Source organism: Nematostella vectensis, chromosome 13 (genome assembly GCF_932526225.1).
Source record: "Nematostella vectensis chromosome 13, jaNemVect1.1, whole genome shotgun sequence".
Taxonomy (NCBI): Eukaryota; Metazoa; Cnidaria; class Anthozoa; order Actiniaria; family Edwardsiidae; genus Nematostella; species Nematostella vectensis.
In genome coordinates, this window is record NC_064046.1 from 13,239,545 (window position 1) to 13,263,369 (window position 23,825).

Below are 23,825 nucleotides of genomic sequence, written 5' to 3' on the forward strand. Positions count from 1 at the left end.
GATACAAACCTAACTGCACTCCGCTAACGTGACTATATTGGTACGTGACATATATCATTGCGTCAATAACATTTAAAGTGACTATAGTGGTACGTGACATATATCATTGCGTCAATAACATCTAACGTGACCATAGTGGTACGTGACATATATCATTGCGTCAATAACATTGTAACGATACAAACCTAACTGCACTCCGCTAAAGTGACTATAGTGGTACGCGACATATATCATTGCGTCAATAACATTGTAACGATACAAACCTAACTGCACTCCGCTAACGTGACTATATTGGTACGTAACATATATCATTGCGTCAATAACATTGTAACGATACAAACCCAACTGCACTCCGCTAACGTGACCATAGTGGTACGTGACATATATCATTGGGTCAATAACATTGTAACAATACAAACCCAACTGCACTCCGCTAACGTGACCATAGTGGTACGTGACATATATCATTGCGTCAATAACATTGTAACGATAGAAACCCAACTGCACTCCGCTAACGTGACTATATTGGTACGTGACATATATCATTGCGTCAATAACATTGTAACGATAGAAACCCAACTGCACTCCGCTAACGTGACTATATTGGTACGTGACATATATCATTGCGTCAATAACATCTAACGTGACCATAGTGGTACGTGACATATATCATTGCGTAAATAACATTGTAACGATACAAACCTAACTGCACTCCGCTAACGTGACTATAGTGGTACGTGACATATATCATTGCGTCAATAACATTGTAACGTGACTATAGTGGTACGTGACATATATCATTGCGTCAATAACATTGTAACGATACAAACCCAACTGCACTCCGCTAACGTGACTATAGTGGTACGTGACATATATCATTGCGTCAATAACATTTAAAGTGACCATAGTGGTACGTGACATATATCATTGCGTCAATAACATCTAACGTGACTATAGTGGTACGTGACATATATCATTGCGTCAATAACATCTAACGTGACTATAGTGGTACGCGACATATATCATTGCGTCAATAACATTTAAAGTGACTATAGTGGTACGTGACATATATCATTGCGTCAATAACATTTAAAGTGACCATAGTGGTACGTGACATATATCATTGCGTCAATAACATTTAAAGTGACTATAGTGGTACGTGACATATATCATTGCGTCAATAACATTTAAAGTGACTATAGTGGTACGTGACATATATCATTGCGTCAATAACATTTAAAGTGACTATAGTGGTACGTGACATATATCATTGCGTCAATAACATCTAACGTGACCATAGTGGTACGTGACATATATCATTGCGTCAATAACATTTAAAGTGACCATAGTGGTACGTGACATATATCATTGCGTCAATAACATTTAAAGTGACTATAGTGGTACGTGACATATATCATTGCGTCAATAACATTTAAAGTGACTATAGTGGTACGTGACATATATCATTGCGTCAATAACATTTAAAGTGACTATAGTGGTACGTGACATATATCATTGCGTCAATAACATCTAACGTGACCATAGTGGTACGTGACATATATCATTGCGTCAATAACATCTAACGTGACCATAGTGGTACGTGACATATATCATTGCGTCAATAACATTTAAAGTGACTATAGTGGTACGTGACATATATCATTGCGTCAATAACATCTAACGTGACCATAGTGGTACGTGACATATATCATTGCGTCAATAACATTTAAAGTGACTATAGTGGTACGTGACATATATCATTGCGTCAATAACATTTAAAGTGACTATAGTGGTACGTGACATATATCATTGCGTCAATAACATCTAACGTGACCATAGTGGTACGTGACATATATCATTGCGTCAATAACATTGAAACGATACAAACCTAACGGCACTCCGCTAACGTGACTATAGTGGTACGTGACATATATCATTGCGTCAATAACATCTAACGTGACTATAGTGGTACGTGACATATATCATTGCGTCAATAACATTGTAACGATACAAACCTAACTGCACTCCGCTAACGTGACTATATTGGTACGTGACATATATCATTGCGTCAATAACATTTAAAGTGACTATAGTGGTACGTGACATATATCATTGCGTCAATAACATCTAACGTGACCATAGTGGTACGTGACATATATCATTGCGTCAATAACATTGTAACGATACAAACCTAACTGCACTCCGCTAAAGTGACTATAGTGGTACGCGACATATATCATTGCGTCAATAACATTGTAACGATACAAACCTAACTGCACTCCGCTAACGTGACTATATTGGTACGTAACATATATCATTGCGTCAATAACATTGTAACGATACAAACCCAACTGCACTCCGCTAACGTGACCATAGTGGTACGTGACATATATCATTGCGTCAATAACATTGTAACGATACAAACCTAACTGCACTCCGCTAAAGTGACTATAGTGGTACGTGACATATATCATTGCGTCAATAACATTGAAACGATACAAACCTAACGGCACTCCGCTAACGTGACTATAGTGGTACGTGACATATATCATTGCGTCAATAACATCTAACGTGACTATAGTGGTACGTGACATATATCATTGCGTCAATAACATTGTAACGATACAAACCTAACTGCACTCCGCTAACGTGACTATATTGGTACGTGACATATATCATTGCGTCAATAACATTTAAAGTGACTATAGTGGTACGTGACATATATCATTGCGTCAATAACATCTAACGTGACCATAGTGGTACGAGACATATATCATTGCGTCAATAACATTGTAACGATACAAACCTAACTGCACTCCGCTAAAGTGACTATAGTGGTACGCGACATATATCATTGCGTCAATAACATTGTAACGATACAAACCTAACTGCACTCCGCTAACGTGACTATATTGGTACGTAACATATATCATTGCGTCAATAACATTGTAACGATACAAACCCAACTGCACTCCGCTAACGTGACCATAGTGGTACGTGACATATATCATTGGGTCAATAACATTGTAACAATACAAACCCAACTGCACTCCGCTAACGTGACCATAGTGGTACGTGACATATATCATTGCGTCAATAACATTGTAACGATAGAAACCCAACTGCACTCCGCTAACGTGACTATATTGGTACGTGACATATATCATTGCGTCAATAACATTGTAACGATAGAAACCCAACTGCACTCCGCTAACGTGACTATATTGGTACGTGACATATATCATTGCGTCAATAACATCTAACGTGACCATAGTGGTACGTGACATATATCATTGCGTAAATAACATTGTAACGATACAAACCTAACTGCACTCCGCTAACGTGACTATAGTGGTACGTGACATATATCATTGCGTCAATAACATTGTAACGTGACTATAGTGGTACGTGACATATATCATTGCGTCAATAACATTGTAACGATACAAACCCAACTGCACTCCGCTAACGTGACTATAGTGGTACGTGACATATATCATTGCGTCAATAACATTTAAAGTGACCATAGTGGTACGTGACATATATCATTGCGTCAATAACATCTAACGTGACTATAGTGGTACGTGACATATATCATTGCGTCAATAACATCTAACGTGACTATAGTGGTACGCGACATATATCATTGCGTCAATAACATTTAAAGTGACTATAGTGGTACGTGACATATATCATTGCGTCAATAACATTTAAAGTGACCATAGTGGTACGTGACATATATCATTGCGTCAATAACATTTAAAGTGACTATAGTGGTACGTGACATATATCATTGCGTCAATAACATTTAAAGTGACTATAGTGGTACGTGACATATATCATTGCGTCAATAACATTTAAAGTGACTATAGTGGTACGTGACATATATCATTGCGTCAATAACATCTAACGTGACCATAGTGGTACGTGACATATATCATTGCGTCAATAACATTTAAAGTGACCATAGTGGTACGTGACATATATCATTGCGTCAATAACATTTAAAGTGACTATAGTGGTACGTGACATATATCATTGCGTCAATAACATTTAAAGTGACTATAGTGGTACGTGACATATATCATTGCGTCAATAACATTTAAAGTGACTATAGTGGTACGTGACATATATCATTGCGTCAATAACATCTAACGTGACCATAGTGGTACGTGACATATATCATTGCGTCAATAACATTTAAAGTGACTATAGTGGTACGTGACATATATCATTGCGTCAATAACATCTAACGTGACCATAGTGGTACGTGACATATATCATTGCGTCAATAACATTTAAAGTGACTATAGTGGTACGTGACATATATCATTGCGTCAATAACATTTAAAGTGACTATAGTGGTACGTGACATATATCATTGCGTCAATAACATCTAACGTGACCATAGTGGTACGTGACATATATCATTGCGTCAATAACATTTAAAGTGACCATAGTGGTACGTGACATATATCATTGCGTCAATAACATCTAACGTGACTATAGTGGTACGTGACATATATCATTGCGTCAATAACATTTAAAGTGACTATAGTGGTACGTGACATATATCATTGCGTCAATAACATCTAACGTGACCATAGTGGTACGTGACATATATCATTGCGTCAATAACATTGTAACGATACAAACCTAACTGCACTCCGCTAAAGTGACTATAGTGGTACGTGACATATATCATTGCGTCAATAACATTGAAACGATACAAACCTAACGGCACTCCGCTAACGTGACTATAGTGGTACGTGACATATATCATTGCGTCAATAACATCTAACGTGACTATAGTGGTACGTGACATATATCATTGCGTCAATAACATTGTAACGATACAAACCTAACTGCACTCCGCTAACGTGACTATATTGGTACGTGACATATATCATTGCGTCAATAACATTTAAAGTGACTATAGTGGTACGTGACATATATCATTGCGTCAATAACATCTAACGTGACCATAGTGGTACGTGACATATATCATTGCGTCAATAACATTGTAACGATACAAACCTAACTGCACTCCGCTAAAGTGACTATAGTGGTACGCGACATATATCATTGCGTCAATAACATTGTAACGATACAAACCTAACTGCACTCCGCTAACGTGACTATATTGGTACGTAACATATATCATTGCGTCAATAACATTGTAACGATACAAACCCAACTGCACTCCGCTAACGTGACCATAGTGGTACGTGACATATATCATTGCGTCAATAACATTGTAACGATACAAACCTAACTGCACTCCGCTAAAGTGACTATAGTGGTACGTGACATATATCATTGCGTCAATAACATTGAAACGATACAAACCTAACGGCACTCCGCTAACGTGACTATAGTGGTACGTGACATATATCATTGCGTCAATAACATCTAACGTGACTATAGTGGTACGTGACATATATCATTGCGTCAATAACATTGTAACGATACAAACCTAACTGCACTCCGCTAACGTGACTATATTGGTACGTGACATATATCATTGCGTCAATAACATTTAAAGTGACTATAGTGGTACGTGACATATATCATTGCGTCAATAACATCTAACGTGACCATAGTGGTACGTGACATATATCATTGCGTCAATAACATTGTAACGATACAAACCTAACTGCACTCCGCTAAAGTGACTATAGTGGTACGCGACATATATCATTGCGTCAATAACATTGTAACGATACAAACCTAACTGCACTCCGCTAACGTGACTATATTGGTACGTAACATATATCATTGCGTCAATAACATTGTAACGATACAAACCCAACTGCACTCCGCTAACGTGACCATAGTGGTACGTGACATATATCATTGGGTCAATAACATTGTAACAATACAAACCCAACTGCACTCCGCTAACGTGACCATAGTGGTACGTGACATATATCATTGCGTCAATAACATTGTAACGATAGAAACCCAACTGCACTCCGCTAACGTGACTATATTGGTACGTGACATATATCATTGCGTCAATAACATTGTAACGATAGAAACCCAACTGCACTCCGCTAACGTGACTATATTGGTACGTGACATATATCATTGCGTCAATAACATCTAACGTGACCATAGTGGTACGTGACATATATCATTGCGTAAATAACATTGTAACGATACAAACCTAACTGCACTCCGCTAACGTGACTATAGTGGTACGTGACATATATCATTGCGTCAATAACATTGTAACGTGACTATAGTGGTACGTGACATATATCATTGCGTCAATAACATTGTAACGATACAAACCCAACTGCACTCCGCTAACGTGACTATAGTGGTACGTGACATATATCATTGCGTCAATAACATTGTAACGTGACTATAGTGGTACGTGACATATATCATTGCGTCAATAACATTGTAACGATACAAACCCAACTGCACTCAGCTAACGTGACTATAGTGGTACGTGACATATATCATTGCGTCAATAACATTTAAAGTGACTATAGTGGTACGTGACATATATCATTGCGTCAATAACATTGTAACGATACAAACCTAACTGCACTCCGCTAACGTGACTATAGTGGTACGTGACATATATCATTGCGTCAATAACATATAACGTGACCATAGTGGTACGTGGCATATATCATTGCGTCAATAACATTGTAACGATACAAACCCAACTGCACTCCGCTAACGTGACTATAGTGGTACGTGACATATATCATTGCGTCAATAACATTTAAAGTGACTATAGTGGTACGTGACATATATCATTGCGTCAATAACATCTAACGTGACTATAGTGGTACGTGACATATATCATTGCGTCAATAACATTTAAAGTGACTATATTGGTACGTGACATATATCATTGCGTCTATAACATTGTAACGATAGAAACCCAACTGCACTCCGCTAACGTGACTATATTGGTACGTGACATATATCATTGCGTCAATAACATCTAACGTGACCATAGTGGTACGTGACATATATCATTGCGTCAATAACATTGTAACGATAGAAACCCAACTGCACTCCGCTAACGTGACTATAGTGGTACGTGACATATATCATTGCGTCAATAACATCTAACGTGACCATAGTGGTACGTGACATATATCATTGCGACAATAACATTGTAACGATAGAAACCCAACTGCACTCCGCTAACGTGACTATATTGGTACGTGACATATATCATTGCGTCAATAACATCTAACGTGACTATATTGGTACGTGACATATATCATTGCGTCAATAACATCTAACGTGACCATAGTGGTACGTGACATATATCATTGCGTCAATAACATTGTAACGATAGAAACCCAACTGCACTCCGCTAACGTAACTATAGTGGTACGTGACATATATCATTGCGTCAATAACATCTAACGTGACCATAGTGGTACGTGACATATATCATTGCGACAATAACATTGTAACGATAGAAACCCAACTGCACTCCGCTAACGTGACTATATTGGTACGTGACATATATCATTGCGTCAATAACATCTAACGTGACCATAGTGGTACGTGACATATATCATTGCGACAATAACATTGTAACGATAGAAACCCAACTGCACTCCGCTAACGTGACTATATTGGTACGTGACATATATCATTGCGTCAATAACATTTAAAGTGACTATAGTGGTACGTGACATATATCATTGCGACAATAACATTGTAACGATAGAAACCCAACTGCACTCCGCTAACGTGACTATAGTGGTACATGACATATATCATTGCGTCAATAACATCTAACGTGACTATAGTGGTACGTGACATATATCATTGCGTCAATAACATTGTAACGATACAAACCCAACTGCACTCCGCTAACGTGACTATAGTGGTACGTGACATATATCATTGCGTCAATAACATCTAACGTGACCATAGTGGTACGTGACATATATCATTGCGTCAATAACATCTAACGTGACTATAGTGGTACGTGACATATATCATTGCGTCAATAACATCTAACGTGACTATAGTGGTACGTGACATATATCATTGCGTCAATAACATCTAACGTGACTATAGTGGTACGTGACATATATCATTGCGTCAATAACATCTAACGTGACTATAGTGGTACGTGACATATATCATTGCGTCAATAAAATTGTAACGATACAAACCTAACGGCACTCCACTAACGTGACTATAGTGGTACGTGACATATATCATTGCGTCAATAACATCTAACGTGACTATAGTGGTACGTGACATATATCATTGCGTCAATAAAATTGTAACGATACAAACCTAACTGCACTCCGCTAACGTGACCATAGTGGTACGTGACATATATCATTGCGTCAATAACATCTAACGTGACTATAGTGGTACGTGACATATATCATTGCGTCAATAACATTGTAACGATACAAACCTAACGGCACTCCACTAACGTGACTATAGTGGTACGTGATATATAGCATTGCGTCAATAATATAGGCATAGCAAGCCTCTTTAGGCCCTCTATAGCTGCTGCTACTACAAACCTCAATAGGAGGTCTCTTGCCTTTGGCGTGCGTGACCATGTAATGTGACGGATAACGTTAGTAACCTTTATGATTGATGATAGTATGCTACTACGAACCTCAATAGGTCTCTTGTCTTTGGCGTGCGTGACCATGTAATGTGACGGATAACGTTAGTAACCTTTATGATTGATGATAGTATGCTACTACGAACCTCAATAGGTCTCTTGTCTTTGGCGTGCGTGACCATGTAATGTGACGGATAACGTTAGTAACCTTTATGATTGATGATAGTATGCTACTACAAACCTCAATAGGAGGTCTCTTGTCTTTGGCGTGCGTGACCATGTAATGTGACGGATAACGTTAGTAACCTTTATGATTGATGATAGTATGCTACTACGAACCTCAATAGGAGGTCTCTTGTCTTTGGCGTGCGTGACCATGTTATGTGACGGATAACGTTAGTAACCTTTATGATTGATGATAGTATGCTACTACAAACCTCAATAGGAGGTCTCTTGTCTTTGGCGTGCGTGACCATGTTATGTGACGGATAACGTTAGTAACCTTTATGATTGATGATAGTATGCTACTACGAACCTCAATAGGTCTCTTGTCTTTGGCGTGCGTGACCATGTAATGTGACGGATAACGTTAGTAACCTTTATGATTGATGATAGTATGCTACTACGAACCTCAATAGGTCTATTGTCTTTGGCGTGCGTGACCATGTAATGTGACGGATAACGTTAGTAACCTTTATGATTGATGATAGTATGCTACTACGAACCTCAATAGGTCTATTGTCTTTGGCGTGCGTGACCATGTAATGTGACGGATAACGTTAGTAACCTTTATGATTGATGATAGTATGCTACTACGAACCTCAATAGGTCTCTTGTCTTTGGCGTGCGTGACCATGTAATGTGACGGATAACGTTAGTAACCTTTATGATTGATGATAGTATGCTACTACGAACCTCAATAGGTCTCTTGTCTTTGGCGTGCGTGACCATGTAATGTGACGGATAACGTTAGTAACCTTTATGATTGATGATAGTATGCTACTACGAACCTCAATAGGTCTCTTGTCTTTGGCGTGCGTGACCATGTAATGTGACGGATAACGTTAGTAACCTTTATGATTGATGATAGTATGCTACTACGAACCTCAATAGGTCTCTTGTCTTTGGCGTGCGTGACCATGTAATGTGACGGATAACGTTAGTAACCTTTATGATTGATGATAGTATGCTACTACAAACCTCAATAGGAGGTCTCTTGTCTTTGGCGTGCGTGACCATGTAATGTGACGGATAACGTTAGTAACCTTTATGATTGATGATAGTATGCTACTACGAACCTCAATAGGTCTCTTGTCTTTGGCGTGCGTGACCATGTTATGTGACGGATAACGTTAGTAACCTTTATGATTGATGATAGTATGCTACTACGAACCTCAATAGGTCTCTTGTCTTTGGCGTGCGTGACCATGTTATGTGACGGATAACGTTAGTAACCTTTATGATTGATGATAGTATGCTACTACAAACCTCAATAAGAGGTCTCTTGTCTTTGGCGTGCGTGACCATGTTATGTGACGGATAACGTTAGTAACCTTTATGATTGATGATAGTATGCTACTACGAACCTCAATAGGTCTATTGTCTTTGGCGTGCGTGACCATGTAATGTGACGGATAACGTTAGTAACCTTTATGATTGATGATAGTATGCTACTACGAACCTCAATAGGTCTCTTGTCTTTGGCGTGCGTGACCATGTAATGTGACGGATAACGTTAGTAACCTTTATGATTGATGATAGTATGCTACTACGAACCTCAATAGGTCTCTTGTCTTTGGCGTGCGTGACCATGTAATGTGACGGATAACGTTAGTAACCTTTATGATTGATGATAGTATGCTACTACAAACCTCAATAGGAGGTCTCTTGTCTTTGGCGTGCGTGACCATGTAATGTGACGGATAACGTTAGTAACCTTTATGATTGATGATAGTATGCTACTACGAACCTCAATAGGTCTCTTGTCTTTGGCGTGCGTGACCATGTAATGTGACGGATAACGTTAGTAACCTTTATGATTGATGATAGTATGCTACTACGAACCTCAATAGGTCTCTTGTCTTTGGCGTGCGTGACCATGTTATGTGACGGATAACGTTAGTAACCTTTATGATTGATGATAGTATGCTACTACAAACCTCAATAGGAGGTCTCTTGTCTTTGGCGTGCGTGACCATGTTATGTGACGGATAACGTTAGTAACCTTTATGATTGATGATAGTATGCTACTACGAACCTCAATAGGTCTATTGTCTTTGGCGTGCGTGACCATGTAATGTGACGGATAACGTTAGTAACCTTTATGATTGATGATAGTATGCTACTACGAACCTCAATAGGTCTATTGTCTTTGGCGTGCGTGACCATGTAATGTGACGGATAACGTTAGTAACCTTTATGATTGATGATAGTATGCTACTACGAACCTCAATAGGTCTATTGTCTTTGGCGTGCGTGACCATGTAATGTGACGGATAACGTTAGTAACCTTTATGATTGATGATAGTATGCTACTACGAACCTCAATAGGTCTCTTGTCTTTGGCGTGCGTGACCATGTAATGTGACGGATAACGTTAGTAACCTTTATGATTGATGATAGTATGCTACTACAAACCTCAATATAATAGGAGAAATCTCTTGTTTTTGGCTCGCATGACAATTATGTTATGTTAAATTTATTATCGCGTGATCATGTTACGTGACAATTACAAATGCGTGACTGACATCATTGCGTTGCTAACCTGTATGATTAAGCGAATCAAGCTACTGTGGGGCACCCTCTTGCGCACGCGCGTGTTACCATTGTGCCGCAAGACCCTCCGTTACTAACTTCGCTGCATTACTAACCTGTATCAACTAGCTCCATAGGACCCTTGCTCTTCGATAACATTACTATGGTAATACGTGACATAAAAGACTGCGTGACTTGCGTGACTGCGTTACTATCCTGTATCAGTGAGCGTAACATATTACTGCACATCTCCATAGGGCTCTTGCACTCCGATCACGTGACTAAGGTGGTGCGTGACATATATAATTGCGTGACATGCGTGACTGCTCTAGTATCCTGTATCAGCGAGCGTAACATACTACTGCACATCTCCATAGGGCTCTTGCACTCGCTCACGTGACTATGGTGATGCGTGACTGCGTTACTTACCTGTATCAGCGAGCGTAACATACTACTGAACATCTTCATAGGGCTCTTGCACTCGCTCACGTGACTATGGTGATGCGTGACATGCGTGACTGCGTTACTTACCTGTATCAGCGAGCGTAACATACTACTGCACAGCTCCATAGGGCTCTTGCCCTTGGCGTGGGTGCTCCAGTGTGACCGTGACGTCACGTGACCTAGGCACTCGAGAGCGCTCTCTAGCACGGGGAGGTCGTAGTACTGAGGGTTGTCCGCCAAGTCGAGGTTGAGAGCAACAGCATAAGCTAGATCGCCGATGTAAACCCGCTCAGAGTCGAACCGCCAATTCGCGGACGAGCGAAGAAGGGCTTTCACCAGTGTCGAGAGGAAAGCAAGAAGGGTCTTGCGAAGAGTTCTTAAAGCAGAGGGAATCAGGTTGTCACAGGATGAAAACCCTTTTAAAGGGTTGGTTCTTACTAGAACGCAACGGCAATGCAGGCAAGATTCGCTCAAACTCAAGCAGTCGCAATATTTTTCGCTTGCTTCAGACGGAATCGTAAAATAACGTGTGTTGTTCTTGCGTTCTAAAGCGACAGCCCGTTAATATTTACACCTTAGTTTCCGTACAAACCCACTTCGCATTATAGATGCTTTTATTGGCGAATTAAAAAAAAATGGGTGCTACCTATTACATATATTTCGTCAGTATTTTAAAAAAAATGTATTACAAGCTCCAAAACGAAGCATTTTCTGTTAAATTAGCTCGCTTAATATAGTAATGGCTGGTTTTCATATAATCGCTCATGATTGTAGGGTGACATGGAAACTTTTTCATATGGAAACTATTCTTAGAATCTGAACGACAAGCTACCAACTAACACTATACATTCAATGACCTGCAGTTCTATTGCTGGATGTTAAAATAAAGTACGCTAACAATAGAATCACGTCTTGGAAACTTTGGCCTCTTTTTAAAAACCCGCGCGCAGCAACTCACCTTCTAGAATCCGTGACGGCTTCCGATGTAAGATGAGCAGAGTCATTCTGAGGCATGCGCAGTAGTGTCAACAAAGGCCCCTCATTGTTAATGACCACGCGAGCCATCCAGGCCACCACGGGCTCAGGCGGCGGAGAGGGACTGGTGAGAATATCTGATAGGACCGACAGGATCTCGAGAAGAAGCTCATCGTCTTCTGTGTTATTTGGCAGCACTTGCAGATACCTGGAACAAGTCAAAAGGCTTTTGTATCGGCGATGAATGCAAAAAATCGCGGCAAGGATGGAATGGCTTCTAAGCTGAGTTATCTCTGCACGGTTTCCCGCAACTGAAACGTGGACAGAATACCCCAACCCTCCTCAATTACAACGTAAAAGACTTCCATTTGTTCAAGATTATAAATAAATACTTTAAATAAGCATTTCCTTCTAACCCACCGACCTAACCCACTATAGGACTCTAGAATCACCAGCCATCTGGAAAATTATCGAGAAGAAATCCATTTCCATCGGCTGACTTAGGAAAGCTAGTTCGATATACCTCCCAAACCCCACCACCATTTTACCCAGCCATAACCACTTCGCGAATACCTCCCAAAGTCCAGCAACACTTTACCTCTCCAAAGCTTCTTGCCACTGAAGGGTGTACACAGTCTCCACCGCGAGTTTGCTTCCACGCCCAGCTAGACCCAGGTCCGTTATGAGGTGCGTCCGGACCACGCCCACTGCTCTCCGGGCCGGATGATGCGAGGCTGCCCGCTGTAGAGTCGTCAGCTGATCGGCGATGCAAGTGGTGGTGTAGCAGGAGCGGAGGATATGGCTGTCTAATGTGCGCCAGCGGAGAGCCTGCCAGAAACTGGAGCAAAGGGATAATTAAATGCATGTCGCATTCTTGCCAGGAAAATAAAAGAACACAGGGTTGAAGGTGTGTGTTACGCGCCTCTGAATAGAGTGTAGCTTTCGAGTTTTACTCGCGTTTCGAGGATTTGCCCCTGCTTTTTCCCAAGTAAAGCGTTTTCCGCGCTTTCCATTCGGCCGATTTCTCTGTGCGCCAGGGGATAATACCGCTTTTTAGGGCAGAGTCATGGGGGCGGACGTGCTAATTATCATCTGACGGATGATGAGCAAGTCCCCTACTTATCAGACTCGAGGACTTATAACTATGAGTCAAATTCATTAGTTATTCATATGTGTGAAAACCCTGTGTAGCAGAAGTCCGTTAGCTAGCCAAACAGCTGCGAATAAGCGAGTTGACTATTTGCACTGACGGATGGACAAACTAAAAATGAGTATGAAGCGTGGATCTCACATAGAATGTACCAGAAATTCATATAAAATTGGAAGGTGGATCCCAGTGGAACCGCACTTGATTTGACAGGCTTTTGAAAAGCGCCCCAGAAAAGCTCCCGGCAAACCGTTCTTTTGGACTTAGCGCTCGGCCAAAAAAAGGGAAATAAGCCCGGTTTCTTCGTTTTTCACGCAACTAAGCTCGGCTTTTCTGTCTTTCACGCAACTAGCGCCTGTTGAGCAGGCAAGATTTGACATAGAGTGAGCGAAGCTTGGAGCCTCTGGTACCCGGGGTATTCCAATGAATTATTAATAAGCTTCAACAATATAAATTATTGCCCACCGTTTGTCGTCACCAGCTAGTCCCCAGTCCTCCACTCCTTCGACTGCGCAGAGCTTTTCTAGACTCTCGTACCAGCCTAGGTTCCAGGCCACTCTCAACATTGAAACTCCTGGTCCGGATCTGGCCGGGTCGGGCTCTTTGGGAACTTGTGCCTGGTACTTGCTTACAACATCACATACGGGTGGGTTGAAGGGTAATTTAAAACTGCAAGAAACAGTTCATTAAAAATTGACATTCATATCGTGCATATACAACAGTCCTGTTTCATCCTGTAGCTGAGAACACAAGCTTCTAGGTAGCTCACATACGTCCAACAAGTCAAATTTATGGCTGAGAAACAGAGAGATTTCTTTCCATGTTTTCGTCGGGAACCGAACCCGTTTCAGCAGATGTGAGAGGCCCCATACGCTAACGCTCTAATAAACTGGGCTAGTTTACAGCTTGGTTGCATTGAATTACCAAGTGTGCACATATCTCTGGCATTTGAAACAAAATGAAATACGCGATGTTACAAAATACGTTAGCTCAAAACATAGCCAGGCAGTACAATTAAGATATCACTGATCTCTAGAGATGAGTGTACAAGTCACTGAAGGTGGTACCACGGACCAGCGCGGCCCTAAAACCTCCAGCTGGATTAAAAGCTAGACCTTCAGAAACGAAGAGCGATTACTAAGCAGGCACGCCTCTATATTACCATACATCTATCCATCACCGTTAACATTACCTTTTAAGGATAAATCCCGGCAAAGAAAATGCAATCCCGTGATCCTTATCGACACTCTCTCCGCCGAGCTCGTCAAACAGTAGTAAGGTCATCAAACACGCGCCCTCGTACGACGCATGGGCAGAAGGCTGACACGTGGCCGTTGCCATGGTTATGATAGTGTACACGTGTACATAGCGTGCAAGGCGATGGCGACAAGACCAGTTGAACTCACACAGAAGTCTTAGGATCTAAAAAAAATTCACACTTTTCAATATACAAAGTCGGACAAACCTTGAAGAAATAAAACGTCTTGCCATGGCGTTGAGATTGAACGTTAATTCTAGAGTATTTGTAAAGCGCAAATGAACTCATCGCCAAGCATTCGTCAGTACACGTTTAGACACATATGCGCATAGGCGACTTGGTCTAGCTGATTGCGATACTTTTTGAGTGGCAAATACAATCCATACAGATTAACACAAGAATGGCTGAGACCATCACGAAGAAATATAAACAAAAAAGCCCTTTCTGACATAAAGACTTTCTGATTGATTCGTAAGTGCTAAATAAGTTGCTTTTTGCTGTTGTTATGTTGACGCCTAAAGCTTGAGTGCGCGGGACTTTGACACCCAAAGAATCACGTGATTTGTGATTACAAGTCGCCTTTTACTCCACGTGGTGTACAGAGGTCCCTCGGTACAAGTTCATAATCTGCAATGAGACACGACTGAGGTCTGAGGTTCCTCAGTACAAGTTAATAAGCTGCAATGAGACACGACTGAGGTCTGAGGTCCCTCAGTACAAGTTAATAAGCTGCAATGAGACACAACTTGCCTACTGTCCTCATCCCAGAAGACGAGGAATTCACAAACTCAACAGTAGAGAGCCAGGCTTTTACAAGTGTCTGTGTGATAACATCAGCAGCTGGCCTGACCAGCATTCTAGCCCGGGACCTCTGGCTTGGGAAGGGGAGCTCGTGCTATGAGCAACAACGCACTGTGCCACTAATATTAGAGTACTGAAACACCAGCGAAACTCTCACCTTCAGACATGCAGGTACAAGTTCGACAGAGGGTGAGGGCGTGGCAGGGGTGTGTCCGCCCCCTTCCGCACTCAGGATCTCACGTAGAATGTCTAGTGTCACCTCGTCTCCATGGACATCAAGCACGACACTGTGCCAATGAGGGTCTGGTCAACAGAACAGGTTTTATATCAAGTTTAACAAACAAATCGTGAAACTGTGCCAATAAGGATCCACTAAACAAAACAATGTTTGTATAAATATCTTTTTAAATACACATCTTGACACTGTTCCAATAATTAGTGTCTGGTCAACAAAACAGTTTGTATAGCTTTATACAACCACATCTTGACACTGTTCCAATAATTAGTGTCTGGTCAACAAAAACAGTTTGTAAAGCTTTATACAACCACATCTTAACACTGCGCCAATTAAGATCCAGTCAAACTTACAATTTCCCACACTTTTCCGTGGTATGCACTCTTATACACCACGATATTCGCCATCAAAATGTTGCGGAGCCACGGCGGAGGCGGCGTAGAAATTCCATGATAATTTGTTTGAATCAATGGCAGATCTACATACCTTGCATGATAATAGCAAGCTGTTCAGCTGCAGACTTCCTAATGCTCCACTCGCCTCCTCGAGACGAATAAATTTCCCAAAGCTTCGTGATATCCGCCCTTTCGGTAGAAGGGTGTGGCACAGACACGTGCTTGTCCATGGAAGGATGCGGCCCTCCCGCGTGCCTATTCATGGTTGAGACAAGCTGATCCACAATGAAGATATCCCTAAGGGTATCAGGGGTGCGGCTTTTGAAAAACCTCTGCCCCCACTGTTGACTCGCATCCGTCATCAGAAACCAGGCCACCGCTCCCAGGCCTTTGACTCTGATGTTAGGATTCTTAGAAAACATGAGTCGGAGCGAGCCACGGAGCTGTTCTATTGGTGCCAAGGTTAGGACCTCGCCGTCGGCCGTCATTGGGCCAGTATTGGGGTCTTGTAATGTAATAAGGTCAAGTACACATTGGTCCAAGGTGTTCTGTTGGCCGATATATGCCTGGAGTGTTGGTAAGGATGGGGTGATTGACAGCAGTAGAAGTCTCCACAGTTCGGTACTCATGCTAAGGCGGCCTAGCAACATGTTTTCTAGCAAGTCAACGGCCATCTCTTGGATCTGAAGAAAATACACGCAATTTTAAAACATCAAAGGGGATAGCTCACCTCGTCTTATGTTCTTGTATTTGTTCCACTATGAAATATTTGAAATAGCAACAACAAAAATAAAATTCCTAAAGAAAGCCATCGGGTCATGGAGTTTATTCGGCACTTTGGTTATAGACAAATGAGCATACTTTTAAATATGGAGTCACCTAGAGCCTCTAGATTGGAGACGCTTGCACAGACAAGCTCTGCGTAAGAGATTAGACTTCGGCTGCTAACCATTTACACACGCTAGTAGAACAAACAGGCAACCTCGGAAAAAAGCTATTTACTTGCTTTAAGGTAAGGCCATATTAAAAATTATATATTTACTTATGAGTAGGAATTTCTCAATCAATCTGAGTTTTGATGTATGTTACTATCCCAGTAAACCTAGCGCAGCCTTATGCAGCACTTTATTAATCGACAGAAGGGGGAAAGCATAAATATATATTTAGATAGCAGATTGAAGACTCTTTTAGTGCTCCGAAACCACTGGAAAAGCGTTCATCTCAGGATTTAGATATTAACCTTGCATCAAGATTAAACCAGTCTCCGTCTGTGTGTACGTTTGTCTGGAAGTTGGGGTGGGATTGGGTAGGGGGGGAGGGGAGGGGTTAAGGGGCGCATCTCTATAGAAGATCTGCTTTTTCGAAAGACAACTAGCAGAGTCCTGGGGTTCTGTCCTCTAGTCCCACCTCCCGCTTTTTACTCTCGTTCACGTTCCTAGAAACTAAATTCCTCAGAGCTGAATTCCCGTTCCCGGACTCTTGAAACACGTCTTATTAATGTGTTATATTAACAATAACAAGATTTTTATAAAACAGTACAAAAACCACTATATTATTAATTTCATATCTGTTATCATCTGTATTATATTTCATTATTATATTATCATTTAAGGTAAGGGTACAATTTAGGTTAGGTGTTATGGAGATCTACTTGTTAACCTATTGAGACCATCACCATGAAAAGACTCCAATGGACAGGCCACCGTGTCTCCTGCACATTACCAAGCAACACAAAGCATCCATTTCCATCGACTAATTCGAGCTTGTAACCACGATCGTTTCAATCTTCAATATATCGTCAATAACGTACCAGACTACTTTCGTGAATTGTTGTTTTAAAATTTTCTTGCAAATTAACCGTTGTATCTTAAATCTCAATACGAGAGGAGTGGTCGATCGACATTCTCTAAGTAATTATTCTATGACGAGCTCGCAAATAGCGGGCACTTAGCTCAATTTCAAGTTCCACTATAACCACTGGACTTACAGACTAAGGACGCATAATTACAGTGCAAGCCTCGACTTGAGGCAAACTTCATGCGCATACCAGCGAGAATCCTCTGGAACTTGGATTAAAACAATGCACAAACCTGTGAATACTACATGACCACGCTGGTATTTGCAATCGATTCAATTGAAACCGAGGCTTGCACTGTATTTATGCGTCCTCAGTGCCTATGACCAGCAGGCACAGTGGAACTCGATACTGGACTATTGGTAGGCCCAAAACTTCTTACCCGGAGAGCCCTCACCCAGAATGAGAAAAAGGAGGGGCACCTCTCTTCAATGGCTTTTATAATAACGGAAGTATCCATTTATCAAGGTGAATTTAATATTCACGAAGATAAGAGACTAGCATTAGTCACGGAGATGTGTTGGAGTAGGAAGTCGTTTGGGTTATACGCATAGCAGCTATCCGTGTTCCACCCGACATCCGTAAATTATTCATTACTATTACAGAGGTCTGTCTAGAGCTCTCGAAGTTCAGCGAGCTGATCTGAGTTGACAAAGCACATGATCTGGGACAACACCTAGCGAAAATCGCACACAACTCCCTCCTGAACTCGGGCATCCTTGATGAGTACAACACAAAGTTGATGAAGGAATTTAGATGAAGGACAGGCGTCAGGTAACTGTAGTAAGAACCGGCGGTCCGATCGAACCACGTGACGTGTAAGGCTAGAGTGGCCGCGGGTAGAAAACACAGGAATGAGAGAAGTGTGGCAATGAACAGTGTTAGGGTGAGTTTTAGGTTCCCGCCTCGTCTGGGGTTGACAGGAGTACTGTAACGGACCCGCACCAGAATGGCGGTGTAGCAACCGAGGATGATCACTAGGGAGAGAAGTGCCAGAGTTATCTTCAAGGCAAGAAAGATGTAACCATGGTGGAAGAGCTGAGGCCGGAAATGTGCCATTATGGTGTGGAACTCGCCGATCACAGCAAATCCCCATGTAAGCGAGATCCATAGAATGTACTGCTTGGCTCCCAGCATGCGGTGTTTGATGGGCGCCAAAATGGCGTAAGCTCGTTCGGCAGCGATTGCAGTAAATGAGTACAGGGATACCAGGATCGACATCCAATTAACCATCGACGCCACAGAGTACAAGGCATCACGAGTGAGTTCCCCTAAATTATGAAGCGCCATCAGGGCCAGCGATACGCCAACGAGGAGATCCGCAAGCGTCAGGTTAATCAGAAGATAAACTGATTTTTTTAGGCGGAACGTCTTGCGCAGAAACACGGCAAGAGCGACAGAGTTAGCGGCGATGATAATGACAGCCTCTGGAAGCTGGACTAAGTAGGTTAACTGCACTGACTCTTCCGTTCCTGATGTATTGTAAGACATTTTTAGCTGCCTCTTCTCGAGAGAACAAACTGTAACAGTGCTTAGCAGCTGTGCCTCGCATATCAGCCTACTGTTACATAAAAGATAAGGTGACTTTTATTAGTGATTTCCGTCGCGGCGGAAATCTTTGCATTTAATCAGAAATTAAAAGTACTTACAGTTTTCCGAGCGGAATTGCAATTCACACACACGATACAGTTTGTTTCGCGTAAGGTGGCTTTTATTGTGTCAATTTCCTTAAGTTGCCACTTCTTTAAATATATAAAGAAAATTTAAACGTTCTAGTGCTTATATTTTCCCAACATATCGCTCCTAACACCCCCAAGTGCCTAGGAACCTTATCTGTTCTTTATCTGCTCCACAATCTATGATTATTTGTAAATAATTTTGTAAATAACCAAAGATGTGTATGGATCGGACATAAAACATCGTAACATCAAGGGATAGATGTCAGTTGGATTTAAAAACTGAATACGCGGCAATGTTTATTGAAATTGTAGATAGATGGATAAGTAGATGGATTTGTCAAACGGAAGAATGAAACGACCGTAGCAGAAAATAAATTATTACTTTAACAATGACATAAATTGCAGAGGCTTGAACTAGTAGATTATCATAAGGATTAATAAGCTACGGTGACAGAAGTTTACAATTTTCGAGAGGTGAGACCAGCCTTAACCATACAGCTTTCAAAATTTTTTTTTTAGGTCTAGATGGATGGATCAAGCGCGATGGGAGCGCAATTTTTAGCAGTACAGAACAGCTGGGCGTATTTAAATCACGCTGTCACACACGACTCCCACTGTGCTTATTTGCAACACATATATATCTGATACGCGGCGGCAATGATAGGTGGCTTTATGTTATGGTCAAAACAATTATAACTAGAAAATTACACAAAGCAGGCAATAAGGTATTCTGTTAGACATAAAGTTATAAGAGATAGTTTTTCTTCAAATCATTTAAAATAAGTTGCTGGTTGAGAAGAACAATATGTGAAATCCCAAAGAGATTATGGTATTATCTTAAAATTGTTCATAGCAATAGAAGGTAAGATATGTTGCTGGCGCTTTTTGCGAAAGGCTTAATAAAAAAGCGAGCAGTGAATAAGGGAAGCGGCCGGATATAACTTGTTAATATGCTTAATGTTAGACTGGCATCTAAGTCCACCAATGATCGCTTCTCGGACCTTACCTTAGTATCAGGGTCGTACAGCCCGTAGCGGCAAATCTGCGTGACGACGTCATCAGCCAACAGTACCACCATCCCCTGGCAGACCGTGGATACGGGGTATGTCACGTGACTGACCTTTAGCGCCTCGGTGACCACGCCCAGGCATGACCTGTACCCCTCAAGCCTAATTTCTATATAGGAAACAATAATCGAGGGAAGGAGGAACAGATTTTCCAGGTTGTATTTTTCTAAGAAAATTATTCTAAGAAAATCCTCACTAAATTCGCCGAGAGGTAGTTGGAAGCGTCTACTAGGACCCGTACAAGTTGAGTTATGAATTTGATCTAGTAGCTCTAGCTACCTCGTGTGTGCGTCGATTTGTTCGCTATAAAAAATGTGATGACCTCACGCTTTTTGAACCAATAAGAGCTCAAAAATTCAATACGTGAAGCTACAGCTTAACCAATGAAAGCCAAGAATATACATAGGCAATGTCCTAGCGTTTGTTTAACCAATGACAGCTCTAGGATACAAACACGTGATTAATTACCTGAGTCGTAATGCGCTAAAATGTTCAAAATGACCTTGCGGCTGGTTTTCACTACACTAGGATCGGCATTAGCTGAGGAACACGCCCTACTACAGATCCGTACTCCTTCCCTAACCACACCCATATGTTTGTGGTAGGCGAGGCTGGGTAGGGATTTGTCAAGAAGAGCTAGAGAGTCGCTAATGGATCCGCCTTGAGCCTGATAGAAGATTAGATTGAATTCAAATACAATGATAGAAAAACGTTGTCCTAAATAAGTATGTAGTTACGGTAACATGCATGTAACACAGAACGGAAGAATATGTACAAGGAATGAACACATAAGGGGAAAAAAGAAAAAAAGAGGAAAAATACAAATAACAAAAAAGGTAAATTAGTATTTTATAGGTAAAAATGCTTTATAATAATATTGCTCAATATTATTTGAACTTATATTGTTCTTATTGCATAACCTCTATTTTTTTATTTTCGGTATTAATTTTTTATTATTTATTAAAACCATTGAGTTGTTGTTGTTTTAACAAAAATCAAAATACAACAGAGTTCCTTGCATTTATTATATACATACTGAGAAATACTCACTAAAACATATTCAGTAAATTTTCGTTCGTTCACTATCTCAGCAAATCAGAGGCGCGAAAAAGGTTTTTTCACCATAAAGAAAAGTAGTTCGCGGTTCTGGTTGGACGAACGATGTTTTTTCACTGCATTTGAATGGCTTCAATCCCAAATCGGGAAGACGGGTGGCTTTGCATTTCACTTTTGCTATTGAGCTCCATTGAGCGAGAGAATGAAATTTAACTGTGAAAATTAAATACAAAGCGTTCAAAATGGAAGAAAATAGATTTGCTACTCTCAAAGACACTGTAGAGGATTATGTAGAAAGTCTTGAAAACAAGATTACAAAGGGAAAAACCGAGCGAGATGTAACGCTGTTAAAACGCTATCTAACATCACATTTTCGTGCGTGACTTAAGCGAGGCAGATTCATTTCAATGTAAGTTTCTGTCTGTCTTCAACTAAACAGTCTCGAACCGTCGAACAGCACAAACATCGGACCGCAGCACAGTCTAATAAAAAGTTATGTAATAAGCTTATAACGTCTTAAGCCCCGTGCAAACTGCTCCAGCACCTGCCAGCATTGCTGGCGAATTTTCGCTTGATTGACTATAGGACTATAGGGCAAAGGAAATGAAATGGGAAATGGACTTTCTGACCACTTTCTGTCAAAGAACAAGAAGAGCAAGAAAGTGCTCTTTGTTTTGTCTCAAAAAAACTCAATCGTTCGCTGCGCTTACTCGTCCGTTTTTTGATACTGCACAACTCGTGAATAAAAACCGTACGTGCGCACTTTCCATGTAGTATTCTATATAATAATATATAGTCTTTGTGGATTTTTTCGTGACTGCAAATGTTAATTTTGTATAGCGGCTATTAAAAAGTCTCTGAGCAATTCACAAAAGACTAACTCTTACTCGCCAATCTACAAAAACAGACTGCATGAGTGAGTTAATTCAACTTCCCCATCGCGTACAACCTAGGTCAGTGAATTTTCCGCTATACGTAAATAAATGACTTATGGGTTAAACACGTTAACGTGTGTATGATCTGAGCAGAAAATCCAGAGAACGTTAAGCTGGTATACTTTCATTTCCACTATTTCCAAATAGTTATTTCATGGCCACATAAATTAGATTTTATACAGTATTTGTTGGACACGAGTGTCGGTCAATATGAGGCAATTCTACATCTATGATCATTCGAACCAGTTTACCTTTTCTGTTGCGAACTTCAACAGCTTGCAGGTATCAACAATTGATTGGCATATGTCACTCAGGTAAGTGTACACTTGATATGAAGTTCTGTCCAAGACATTCAAGTATTCGAGCACTGCTGCATGCAAGTGTCTGTGTGTCCGGGCCAGGACACCATCTATGGACACCATAGATAGAACAGTGACCAGACCCGATGACATAACTCTTGGTGCCTGGAAGGACAGATCTTGTTATGTGAAGTGCATTTACTTCAACTTTAGGATGTAAAGTTACTGTGAGATATAACAGTCTACGGAACAGATGCTCATTTGCATAAGCCACTGTCCGGCGTCCTCGATTCCATGCGTCGCTATTTTCTGCCATTTGTCATGACAACAGCCCACGCTTTGACGAC

The 23,825-nt window shown here is 40.9% G+C and overlaps 1 protein-coding gene across 5 annotated transcripts in view; it reads right to left on the minus strand.

Moving 5' to 3' along the window:
- LOC5508048 (rotatin-like) overlaps positions 1 to 23,825 on the minus strand; it is a 62,023-nt gene that overhangs the window by 27,988 nt on the left and 10,210 nt on the right. For all 5 annotated transcript variants that reach the window (XR_007306194.1, XM_048720496.1, XM_048720497.1 and 2 more), the window contains exons 11-20: positions 23,431 to 23,643; positions 21,657 to 21,855; positions 21,128 to 21,297; positions 16,679 to 17,270; positions 16,115 to 16,260; positions 15,091 to 15,320; positions 14,364 to 14,567; positions 13,350 to 13,589; positions 12,735 to 12,959; positions 11,864 to 12,152 (exon numbers count right to left, since the gene is read on the minus strand). Coding sequence is in view for 4 of the 5 variants with exons in the window: in XM_048720496.1 (XP_048576453.1) it covers positions 11,864 to 12,152; positions 12,735 to 12,959; positions 13,350 to 13,589; positions 14,364 to 14,567; positions 15,091 to 15,320; positions 16,115 to 16,260; positions 16,679 to 17,270; positions 21,128 to 21,297; positions 21,657 to 21,855; positions 23,431 to 23,643 (2,508 nt within the window). In the remaining variant the exon portion in view is untranslated. The remainder of the gene's footprint in view (positions 1 to 11,863; positions 12,153 to 12,734; positions 12,960 to 13,349; positions 13,590 to 14,363; positions 14,568 to 15,090; positions 15,321 to 16,114; positions 16,261 to 16,678; positions 17,271 to 21,127; positions 21,298 to 21,656; positions 21,856 to 23,430; positions 23,644 to 23,825) is intronic.